Raw genomic sequence first — 13,400 nt, 5'->3', positions numbered from 1 at the left:
TACTAGCCTAAAAATAGCACAGACGAGACTCCCCATAACAGTTAGCGCGCTTTCCAACTTGACAAGTTATAGAGCATTATATATTTTTTAATCATAAACATCTGTCACTTTATCATTTAATAGCCATTGACATTCAATATTAGGGTGTGGCTACTGCACGTTTAAAAAATTAATGCTTCAACATAATATTCTCTTTCAAATTCTTTTTTTATGCGCCCGAATTTTTTCGGGGCGCATATTGTTTTTGTCCTGTCTGTTTGTCTGTTTGTCTGTTTATCTGTTTGTCTGTTGTCAACTTTAACCTTCGCCAAAACTTTTGAACCGTAAGAGATAGAGATTTCATATTTGGTATGCATACTCCTCTAACAAAGTTCTTCAAATGACATCAAGGTCAATGACCTTGTGACCTTGACTGTGACCTATATGCTAAAAATAGCTTTTTCAACTGTTTGTCATAACTTTTGAACCATAAGAGATAGAGACCTCATATTCAGTATGCATACTCCTCTAATAAAGTTCCTTCAAATGACATCAAGGTCTATGACCTTGTGACCTTGATTGTGACCTACGGTATATGCTAAAAATAGCTTTTTCCACTTTTTGCCTTAACTTTTGAACCATATGAGATAGGGACTTCTTATTTAGTATGCATACTCCACTAATGAAGTTCTTTCAATCAACACCAAGGTTAATGACCATGTGACCTTGACTGTGACCTATATGCTAAAAATAGCTTTTTCCACTTTTTGCCATAACTTTTGAACCAAAGGAGATAGGGACTTCATATTTGGTATGCATACTCCACTAATTGAGCTCAAGGTCAATGACCTTGTGACTGTGACCTATATACTAAAAATAGCTTTTTCGAACTTTGTTGACGCCGGGCGCATAGTGTTTCACAAACACATCTTGTTTTTAATTTAAAATCTAGAATTTCACTACTAGTATTTTGACTATTGTAGACTGGCGTGAAGGCTCTTGAACATTCTTTGAAAAAAAGAGTAAGAATATTAATTATCTCGAATTAAATTTGATCTGTTAAACACACGTAGGCCTTGCTTTACATTGGACAAAAAGTATACAGGAGGGGTAGGGGTCAAAATATCCAACGCCAAATAGCTGAATAAATATCATATACATTTAAATATCTATATCTATCTTCAAACATCTAGCTGTAACTATCTTCGAATGAGTTAAAGTTAGACACAAAATTTTATTAAAAACAATTTGACACATTTGACACACAAGTACTCTGAAAATGATATATTCATGATTTTTCTGATTGACAGTATGTAGTTCTCAAGGCAGGATCGAGAACTGTAAATTTATCGACTGCCGTTTGCGGAGAACAGGTTTTCTAACAATCTCTTGGAAATCCCATGGGTATCAATTGCTCCCCGTTGTTAGCAGGCCAAATTTATATTCATTTGATTGAAAAAAAATGTATCCAAGTGGGCTTAAGAAAAAAGATATCACACCAACATATAGTCTGACACATCTGTTTCATGTTTGGATATTTTACTACAAAAAGATATCAATGGTTATACCTAACTTCTATACTTAATGATAAACGTGATGACTTCAATTTGTCAATCGTCAACTTTCCTTACTTATGCAGCAATATACCCTCACCATGCACCTGCATATGGAGCTTATCCCATGATGTTTTAGAAGTCTATGTTTGCTCTACACCTGATTTGTTTGAAGGATCTTTTGAGCTCAAATTTATACTGTTCATATATAATTCATTCCTCTAATTAATTTAAAGATATTTTATTGACAAACATGCATACATGCGTTTACAAGGGGGGGGGGATCAGCGTTTTCCAGGGGGGGTCCATTGTAACTTTTTTCTTGTTTTAGTATATACATTTTTTAACCTGGTAATTTCCAGGGGGGGGGTCCTGACCCCCCCCCCTCTAAATGCTCATGTACTGTTTAAAAGACAGGACAATGACATCTTCACCAAGGTGCTTTTCCCTGGCGTACGTTGGAGATTTACGGAGACAGCCGCCGAAGCGTTGGGCTGAGCATATGCTTGACACTAACTTTTTTAATTAATTAATAATTAGTTTCTTTTCTGCTTTCCCTTAATACGAGAAAGTATGTCATCGGGGAAATACTTTATCGCCATTTTTCTACGAGAAAAAGTTGTACTATGGTAAAAGCCTAATGCAAAATGCACCATGTGGACCGATCATTATTTGTAAGTCGTCTATCCTTGATATACACATATTTTCTGGGAAAAAAAAGAAACGAAAGCAACAGATTTTTTAAAATAAGCATTTAAAATGAATAAATAAACAATAATGATCATGTACATGACAAAAATATTTACATGAAATATCAATATCCCTCAGATTTTTTTTCTGGGTTTCCCAAAAAGTATAAATGCAATATACATGATATATGCTGTCATAAAATGATTTTTTTTTTTAAAGTTAGTATGCATTCATATTTTACAGTCAATTTTTAGGCATCATTATTTCATACGTCGTATGGATAGTAGGGATTTATATGTTGGTGTTGCTGATGAATTATCGAATTATTCGGAGGTGATAATGCAAAGGGGGGCTATTATCGCTGTAATTTTCTCAGGTTTACGTATAGTGCTGAAATTCTCGCCACTTCAAAATGTATCATGAAGAAAGGGGAGAATAGATTTTAGTATATCTGGTATGTGAATACTTTTTCTATAATTTACTTTTAAAAATTAATAGAAAATTTTAAGCATATTTTTCTGAGCTACGCACCATGAACCTTATTATACAATGCAAATAACATGAAATAATCTTAAATGTCTGATGAGATGTTTCATAATGAGATATAGATTGCACATACATATACAAATAACAAGATCTTAAATACTAGGAAAAGTCATCAGTTTATTCTAGAACTTATACTATAGTTATATATTATATAATATTAACATTATATATAAAAAAAAACTTTTCTATCTGATTACGATCTTGTCCAGCGTTTGTGTAAACTTTGAATAATTTTGACATCTCAAAAGCCACAGGGCTAATTTCAACCCAACTTGCCACAAAGCATCTTTGGGTAAAGGAGATTGAAGATTGTTCGAGTGAAAGGCAACGCCCCTTTTCAAGAGGAGATAATTAAGAATTTTATCTTGTATACTAGTATTTCATTTTATATACTAGTAATTACATCTTTCAAAAATATTCTAATCAAGAATAAAGAAGGTGAAAATAACGAAAAATGACAATTTTCATAACATCTAAAAACAATGTAAATCGGCTTAGAGCGCATAAACACGAATTCCTAAAATACCGGATGTAGGATCGGGTACCTAGAAGGAGTGAGCAACCCCTTTTTTGTCCGGTTACATCCGGCCTCCGTGAGCCTTACATACTGTTCAAGTATAGACCGAACATTTCGTAGTCAGATTAAGTATAAAAACAAAGTCAATTGGTTTAAAACAAGTCAGCCAAAATTCGACCAAATATTTGCATATATGGTCACTGTAACGACCATAGAATTTGCAAAATGCTGACTTTAAATGAGGTTGATGAAATCCCTGTAATATCAACTTGTCTGAGAGTAACATGACTCCGTTTTAAAAAGATCGTCTCTGCGCATGCTCTAAAATATTGAATAATGTGGAGACATAAACACCATATATACAGGTGATAGTGAAATAGTGCTACATAGGAAGGGAAGTTGAGGAAAGAATATCCAAAGTCATGTCATTTGTTAGATAAATAAATGTTACGCTGTTTGTCTTTGACGTCAGTATTAAAAACATCCAAATATAAAAAAGATATGTCAGATAGACTCTTTGTTTCTCTTTATTTAAAGATCACTTGGATATATTGAGTCGACTTATGAATGGACATATTTAAGTGCAATTAATAAAACGTCATCTATGTCTGAAAAGTCTAGAAGTTTTTGAATAAATTCTGCTTCAGATAAGACTTTTAAAAAGATCGTTAAATTAGTAACAGTAGGGAAGAAATAAAATGCGAAAGCTTCATTACAAAGTGTTCATTTCTTTTGTTAAAATCTGAACCCAAGAATCTTAAGAATATATCAAAAAAATACTATCGGTTCCCAATTAAAGTACATGTGTACCATTATAACTCAGAGATAACAAAGAACACTGCTCACTGCTTTTATTTTGTAGTTTTCTGTGATACCAAGTCAATTCTTCAAAATTCCAGTTTCAACATTTCATATTTTCAACACAAATGCTATAATCATTCCTTATCTTTGGGTTATTTTTTTTTTCAGGTAGTATTAATCTGGATCCTCTGACATGACCCCAGTACATTCCAATGTCCGAACGTCTGGAAGGTTGGTTGGAAAATCAGTTCATTTCAAAATCTTAGCATTATGTTTCGTTTGCACCTTTGTCTACGTTTACTTATATTCTGAAGTCAGTCGGCAGGCAATAGCCATCAGGAAATTGATGAAGGGGATCCTCGATAACTTCCGGTTCTGGGGACAGCAGATCCGACATTGGTGGAATTTAATCCAAACAACTGGATTAATTGGAGACGTGGAACTCATGGAACGTGAAAGGAATATTACTAAAAATTACGCAGATACTCTTGTTCCTAGATTTATGTTTCCATCAGAATTTAACTTCAGTAATCATGGAAACAATCTTACTTACATAGAAAAATTATCACGTGTTTTAATAAAAGCAAACAAAACCTTGCTAACATTGTTCACAACATGGCAGACAACGGTTGAAAAATTCATTTGTCATAATAATACAATAAGAAATTGGAATCAATTGAAACCATTTGTTCAACCAATACTCTTTTCTGATGATCAGGATTTGTCAGTCAAAGTGACAGAAATGGGTTGGAAGGTCTTACCCATCTCCAACACAGGTAGAGGAGTACCTGTCCTCAAAAATATGTATCTGGATGTTTTAAAGGTTTCAAAATCCATTTTCTACGCCTACGCGAACGGTGATATTCTTTTTACTGATACACTGATCATAACTTTAATGGCTCTGTTGAATTCTAGTGTAAACAAGTCGCAACCGTTGATGGTTATAGGTCGGCGAACAAATGTCGAAAATGTGACATCCAACGATGCGCTGAATCAATCAACGATACATAAAATATCTGAATCCCGAGGGTCCTTATTCAGCGTCTGGGGAGAAGACTATTTTATAACAATGAAAGACTATCCTTGGAAAAACATTCCAGAAGTTATTATAGGCAGACGAGCCTACGACAACTGGCTCGTGCTGGACGCTAGAAGACGCGGGAATGTGATTGATGCAACAGAGACGTTACTGGCTGTCCATCAAACAACATATCGAGGAAACTACGAGGGTCATAAACACCGAGACAAGGACTACAACCACAACCTCTTGGTGAGAACGTTTAGAAGACTCCATTACGCGGCGGGAAAAACGTCATGTGCTGAGTTATATACTAAATACAATATAGCACGGGTACCTGAGATTCACAGGAGAAAAATTGACAAAGAATGTTTTCCATTGTAGTATTTTTTGGTTGGATACATAAGATAAAACAATGAACACTTTTTTGGAAAAAAATATTTTGCATTTATGATTTTGAACTTCTCCTGGTTTTTACTTTTTACAGAAAAAAAAACTGGCGATGGTAGACATTTTTCTTGAAGAGTTGTTTGCGTTATAGAAGGAAAGTATTACGAGATATACTAGTGAAAGGGGAAGAGTGTTAAGATAACCCGTTAGTTGGATTACTAAACTATGCAAAACATAACAAGAATCCATTTGCAATCAGAATCTTTTTTCATTCAGTCATTTGCAATAATTGTGTCGGTAAGACGATTAGATAGTTAAACATAATTTTAAGATACCGATTCTTTCAACATGCCTTGTTAAAGATGGCCTCTAATTGTCATTGAAACAGAACAGAACGACAAAAACAGTACAAGTGGTACAATTCTTATTTAACCTTGGACTTTCAGTAAGATGAGGTATTTTCGACGTTACTTAATTAGCGTCTGAAATTTACACAGCTTTCATTCACTGTTGAAATATACATGGGATAGAAATTCGGGCAAATGTCAACGAGTGTAGCAAATATCCAATAACAAGGTCTCGTACGGCAAAGAGGTGGGGCTTAAGTCGTCTCATCGTTATCAACAACAATTTAAAAGTTCCGAGAATGCCACGCTTTACTGAAAGTTCCAGGTTAACTGAGAATTGTACTAAAATTGATAACATCATTAGTATTCGTTTATTGCAAACAACTTTTCATGCTCATTTGATTTGCTTGTAATTTTACTCTACGAGAAGTTCGGTCACCACAACAGTAGACTGTGTCCTCTGAAGGCTTATAGTCATAAAATATGTTTGAAATGACGGAGGAAATTTAAAATTTCCATGATTTCTAAAAAGCAAGGATATTTTGAGAAAAAATCACCGAGCGCATGTGTGTTCAGGCCAAGATATATGTGTAAAACATATCAATGAAATATATACATATTTTAACCTTTTTTCTGATAAAATTGAAATTTTACATTTTGTCCTTTTTCGAACAAATGATATATATATTTTTGAATCATAAAAACAAAAATAATCAATAAATATACTTTGAAACTAAATTTTAAATTCATTTTTTAAATACAATTTACCGCACATTTCCAGAATTTTTCAAAATTTGACTTATATATAATATACCGCATTATGTTCTACGTAAAAGAATTTCCAACATCTACCTAAAAAACGTCAACGTATAACGGTCTTGCCGAAAGACTTCAAAAGACCTGTACAATAATTTAATTGGGTAGTAGTGAGGGTTCCTTTTGTATTGTTAAAGATGGCCTCTACGAGGGGTGATCAAAAAGTTCGCAAACTAATTGAATAACTTCCATACAAGAAGCAATATTTGGTTTTAATGTTGATTATATTTTAAAGACCCTTTTAATGCACTTTCTGCGCATGCGCGAATCACGGATATTGGGCGCTTCTGTCACAAGAGAAAAGATTTTTCCGAGTTTTATATTTCTTTCCATGTGAGTTAATTTTTATGACAAGAACAATTAATTTGTCAAAGATTTGACAGAATGGGTGGACCCTTTCCAAAAATAAGCATGGCGACCATTAAAACACAAATCTTCTGTCTTCCTTTTTCATCCTTTTTATCATCTAATATTTTAAAATCTAAAGTAAACGATATCTTAGGTATTTGATACTTATACATTGTTCAAATATTCAACTATTTAAAGTGCTAATTGGAGGTTTTAGCAAATTGCTTAATTAAAAATACATATCTTTTCAAACTTGCTTTCACTCATATGAACCATATTTTTAACCATCATTCCTTCACTAAAACGATTAATCCAATCATTAATTGAATTTATAGGAACTCATTTATCTCAATAAACTGTGTACAAATTATTATATGATACTGTGAGGGATTTCTAAGATATTACAATAGATTGTACAGTCGTTTGTTGAACTTCCTGAGACAACAATTTTTCGTTGACCTAAATAGGATTTTTTCACATTGTGACTACATACTTTTCCAGCATATGCTATTTATAGACCTTGTGTATGGCTATGTGTGTACAATTTATTTCAATTGTGGTTTTGTAGATATAGAGATAGTTTGCAAACTTTTTGATCACCCCTCGTAATTGTCATTGAAACAGAACAGAACGACAAAAACAGTACAAGTACAGGGTGTTTCACAATATATGTCACACATCTAAAGACAGATAGATAAATGACAACAAAAGCTACATATACATGTTATATATCATTTTAATCAACATATCTTCAAAATTATTATTTTGAGTCAGAAGTATCCAACATTCTTTATTTTGGTTACTATGGCAACAAATCCTAAAATGTTATTCTCCAAGTGTTTTCCAAAACTTGTCCTAAATAACATAAAAGGCTAATGCTTAGAAATTTCTGACCACTTTTTTGTAAGCTTCACAGAATACTTGAGACTTTTCTTGTTTTGTGTGATATATGGCTTTTTAGAACCCACAAAATGCACATCTATTTTTATTTAAATCTGCATATCAATAAATGTGTCGTTTCAGAACTACCGGTATGTGTTAATTAGTGTCCACTTCTTTCGCTCTTCCTTTCAGTCAATCTTGCAAACTTTAACCGGCTCTGAACGTTGATTTGCTTTAAATACAGAAATTTTGTACAGTTGTATGTAGATGCACTAGCTTAACTCAAATCTAAGATTTCTAAATACACTCGATACACTTACTGGCATTGTACAATCCATTTCACTAAACTCAGATTTAACTTTCATGAGATTTTGCAATGATTGACTTCACTCTGATATTGTTCTCATCATCTCTTCTTGATTTTTTTATGGGGGGGGGGGGTTTAACTGTCTTTCATTTTCACATTATAATTTAGTTCAAACTCTCAAATTATTCTATAAAATATATGAAAACTAGATAGCAATTTTTGGTATGGATATTTTTCATCATCACACCCTATACAATATTTAGGATACCGTTCTTATAACAAAAGTTCACAACAAATTTTTGCTGCAAGTTGTACTCCATTTTGGGAACAGATGAAATTATGACATCTCTGATTTTATCATCAGTTACTTCATGGTATATTATAATTTTCCAGATATTTTGCAATATCATAATTTTAGATCATTATGCTTACTTATAATGTTTTGGTATTTTTGGTATCAAGCTCGATATTCAGATTATGCCCGTTTAGATGTGTGACATATATTGTGAAATTCATCTCCGCCATCAGATACACTTGTTTAATTGTATGTATCTTCTACGTCAAAGAATTTTCCACTAACATAAAAAACGTCAACGTATAACGGCTTGAAAGACTTCAAAAGACCTGTACTCCCAATGAGTAGTGAGGGTTCCTTTTGGTGTCGAGGCTTACCCTGAAACGGGGCCTCATTTGTAAAAGCCTCATCCGAAAGACCCTTGACTTACATTACTTGGACCGGGCGCTTGGCGAAAGAGAAGTCGCTACCTATGTCTATGTCAAAGATTTGACGCGGGCGTCCAACAAGAATCGAATCTTGTTAATCTTTGAATTCTTTTTTTTACTGTAAATTTTTTTCTACGATTAACACAATTAAATTTTAATCGTTATAATCGCATCAGACCGTATTTCATCATATGAATCATATTCCATCATATGCCCAGTCCTACAAGGCACCTGATCCCACCTCCGATGTTTTGGAGGTCCGTGTTTGCCCTGCTCCTATTTTGTAATGTTTAATGGACTTTAGAGCTCTAATACTTTTCGTTATCGCCATATACATGTACATGTATTTAATACGTATCTCTGCATGAAATTCAATAAAAACTCTGCGATCAGCTACGAATGATCAATCTTGGCTTTCATAACAAATCCACGGCCATTGGAAGGTAGCATAAGATTATACATGCTCCTATTGCTAGGATGCAAATTTGCATAACCGGACCTTGTATTTTCTCATGCACGTTTGCAGAAGTTGAACAGTTGTCGAGCATTGCAAAATCATTTTAACAAATGATCCTTCAACAATCCTCCATTTTTCGCTTTGACATCTCTTGTTCTTTACGCGATTTATGGTCCAAAGGCGCAAAAAAGAATCCCATTACAGGGCATGGACTCCAGTTTCTCGCAACTCTATGGCTGCAAGTGCCGAGAGCTAAAAACTGGAAATTGGTAAGGTTTTTCTTTAAAAAATCTCGAAGATCGAAAGGTTTCCAAAAGAAAGAAAAAACCAAACCTAAGAGAAGCCCAGTGTCCGATTAGTTTCCCTTGCGACACCCAAACAAACACTCACTATCGGACATTCGAAGGTATAGGGGCTTCAGCATTGATTTCAACAGAGATGGAAGGATACCAAAGGGACATTATGGGAATCAGTGAGAGCAGATTGACAGGAGCTGGGACGATGAGACGGACCTCGGACCAGACTGTTATTTACGGATGAAGAACTACACGAGGGAGGAGTTTCTATCATGATCAGTCATCAGTTAGTGAAGTCACTAATTGAACAGACACCCATCAGGAGGAGAATTATAACAGGTCGATTCTATATAAGATACAGGGAATTGTTGACCATTCAAGCCTACGTACCACATAATGAAGAGAAGGACCAGTTCTAGCAGGATCTACGGGAAACTTTAGACTGATCGATGAACGACATCATTATCATCACAAGGTAGGTAGTGACAACAATGGGTATGGAAGGATATGGAGATAATGAACAGTATTCAATATCAAAGTCCATAAAACGATACAAAACAGGATCAGAGCAAACACGGACCTCCGAAACATCAGAGATGGGATCAGGTGCCATGGAGGAGTGAGCATCCCCTGCTGACCGGTCACACCCGCCGTGTGCTCCTTGTCATGATCGAGAAATAACGGAAAATCCGTTTTCAATTCAATGTAAAAATAATGGACTAACAATTAGTATGAAAAACGTCAGTCAGCATTTGACTTAATGATAAATTGTATTTGATTATAAGGTCATTGTATCGATCATAGAACTTACGAAATGATTACTATAAACGAGTAACTATAATGGGTATCTAGGAACTTTGTATGCGAAATAAGGATAACACCATGAGAATAACAGTGTGATTTTTTTTACCAACAGAACATTTTCCCCGAGAAAGACATTCACAAAACTACATGGGTTTTTACTACTGGAAGATTGAAAGCCATCACCCTGGCACCAAAGTTCAGAGGGGAGCGGATGTCAATGGCGACCACTACCCAAATCAGGTTTTTCTTCAGCTCACACAAGAGCAATACAAAATGAAACCAATATTGAACGTGAAACGCCTTTAAAAATAAGCCGTAAAAACAAAGGTAATGAATGCATGAAAAAAAGAAATCAGGACATATTTTAAGTAAATAGAAGAGATTAAAGATATTGGAGATACATAGAGAGTAGGACAAAGAAATCAACAAAAATATGAGAGAAGGCAAGAGGAGGTTGACGGCAGAGAAAGCCAAGCGAGCAAAGAAGCCGGCCAATAATAACAATAACAGCTGACAGGGCAGAGCAACAGACAAACAGCAGCAGTGAAGAGCAAGAATGTGGAGCTGCTGAAGCATAAGGAAGCAATTGCAAGACTTCCCAGACAGAGTTAATCAGAGTCGGGGAAGTGCTCAATTGGCACCATCACAAGACGAACAAGATGAGGGTAAAGAGCTGGACATGTCAGTCAAGCCACCCACACTGGAAATCGGGACTGCATTGAAGGCACTTAGGAATGGGTAGGTCCTGGGGCAGATCAAAAATCAGCATAAATGTTAAAGGCAGACATTGGTCAGACAAGTCAGGAACTGGACCAGATAAGGAGGATAAGGTGCACAAGGAATGGACGAAGGGACTGATCTGCAAAATCTCTAAGAAAGGCAGCCTTTAGGACTGCAGCAACTGGAGTGAGGCTGCCTAGCTTTCCATAGCTAGCAAAGTGCTCAGCAGAATTCTCATGAAAATGATACATAATGACCATACCCTTAGGAAAGAGTAGGCAGGGTTCCGGGAGCGAAAAGGGGCTGTCAGCTAGATCTTCATCCTCGGGATCAATATAAAACCAACGAGTGAAACGCATCCCTGTATAGCCATTTTGTGGATTTCAAGAAAGCGTTCCACGTAATGTGAGAGTCTTTGGGTCATCATGAAGAATTACAGAATATCCAAAAAACTGATTAGATTTTTAAGGCCCTATATAATGACTTTCAGTGTACTTGACGACACACACTTTCCTTGCGATGACTGCGTGAACAGTGTTGCAACAGACAGTCGGAGATGAGATAACGGGAATTCGTTCGGACTTCATAACTGTGCTTGAAGAAGTCGATTTTGAGGATGACATTACCAAACTCTTATCAACAATGGACCTCTCCTGTCCACGACTACAAAACCAAAAGACAACTGAGCAAAAGTTGGGATGAAGCTAAATAGCAAGAAATGCAAAGTGTTGAATATATAGGCACTGGTGGTGGTGTTCACTTCCTATAGACAACATTTACAGTCTGTTGGAATTCTCATGGATACAGTTCAAATTTCGCTCCGTTATTTGCAGATTTCTATATTTTTTAAATTCATATGAAGCAGAATTAGTTCAAAATCTTTTAAATGAGAAAAAGAAAACACTTGATTTGGCCTTCAACTCGACATTTAGATACCGTATAGCGTGTTTCTTTAGCGGGTGTAAAATTTGGCGTTTTGCTTGCTCAAAGGTATGCCAATAATTTTGGCAGAACTTGTTTGGAGGACAAAGAGTTCTATGACATTGCTAAAGAGAGAAAGTTCATCTTTTTGGTCTTACAGTAAGGTAAATATCAGTAAGATACTGATTTACACGAAAGTTTCAGTAAATACAATACCAGATGAAAGTAATATTGCTTAGACAACAAACTAATCAAAGTTTGAATTCAGTAAGTCCTTGAACCGAGAAATAAACGCAATTTTAAATGAAAAATACGGAAAATTCCTCGATAAGATATTCACTTTGTCAAATGAAAAGTAACACCCAATCACTTGTTTTAAGTTACTTTGTGTGTGAATTTGGTATCATCATATATTTGACCAAAGTCTCTAAGAAATCGTCTTTCTCTTTATTCTACATCCCGAAGTACTCCTCAATAAACTCATTCTCTTTGGGTTGAACTTGCTCCTTAAGCTGATCAGTGTAATGACTGATCTGCATGTCATGAACTCATCAATGAAGTGGTTTCATTCCTTTTTCAGTTGGTAGTCGATGTTCATCTTTTCCTGGGTGTCCTCTGAGCAATTCTGTTCCAGGTTATTCTTATGAACATAATCTAGTTTTTCAGATTCCTGGCTCCCTCTTCAAATCAGTAATTTTAACCCCTAGGTGTTTCCCTTTCCTGCTCCATATCTGAATGAATATTTTCTCCTTTTTGTTAAAGTTTCTTTTGAGGTGTCTCTTTTCCTAATTTGAGCGGTTGTATCTCATAATTGTTTGGGCTTCAACTTCTTTTTGTTCTTTAACTCTGTCACTTGAGCTTGGTTCTAAGCAGTCAACTGATTCGAAACATATAATTGTGCATCAAATTCGGTTTGCAAAGCGAGTATGTAAAAAGTTTACATCATTTATGGTTTTCTCATTCAAAAGCTTCTGTTCTTTTATCTGCTGTTCCAATTTAGAAATGGCTTTTTTATACTTGATATTCCTTTTTTCCTCAGTCTTTGCATCCTGTTAGCTTTAGCTATAAAGTAGAGGTATTCTCTGGTTTGGTTTTGACTGCATCATAAGCAGTGCGCAAACTTGTATGATGTCTTTAACAAATAAACTTGAATGAAATTCTGCAGCACGATGTCTGCCTAAACAATTAAAGCACAGCTTGTCTAGTTTGACAATTTTCATCCTGTCATTGTGTTTTTGTATAGCCATAGCATGATGCGACTCCTTACAAAATGCACAGCAAACAA

At 35.1% G+C, this 13,400-nt stretch overlaps 1 protein-coding gene across 1 annotated transcript; it reads left to right on the top strand.

Moving 5' to 3' along the window:
* The first annotated feature begins 4,271 nt into the window (after window positions 1-4,271).
* Window positions 4,272-5,488, top strand: LOC134229188 (uncharacterized). The gene has a single exon (XM_062710891.1). It carries the CDS (start codon window positions 4,280-4,282, stop codon window positions 5,486-5,488), a length of 1,209 nt encoding a protein of 402 aa, XP_062566875.1. The 5' UTR covers window positions 4,272-4,279.
* Window positions 5,489-13,400: the final 7,912 nt, after the last annotated feature.

This window comes from Saccostrea cucullata, unplaced genomic scaffold (assembly GCF_032062105.1).
Source record: "Saccostrea cucullata isolate Sc308-1 unplaced genomic scaffold, CSIRO_AGI_Scuc_v1 ctg285, whole genome shotgun sequence".
Classification (NCBI taxonomy): Eukaryota; Metazoa; Mollusca; class Bivalvia; order Ostreida; family Ostreidae; genus Saccostrea; species Saccostrea cuccullata.
Note: the sequence above shows the minus strand (reverse complement) of the source record. Positions and strands in the feature narration are given on the sequence as shown.

What these genes read in the sequence shown, in the direction of transcription:
- LOC134229188 (XM_062710891.1), top strand. Translation starts at nt 4,280, where the DNA reads ATGACCCCAGTACATTCCAATGTCCGAACGTCTGGAAGGTTGGTTGGA.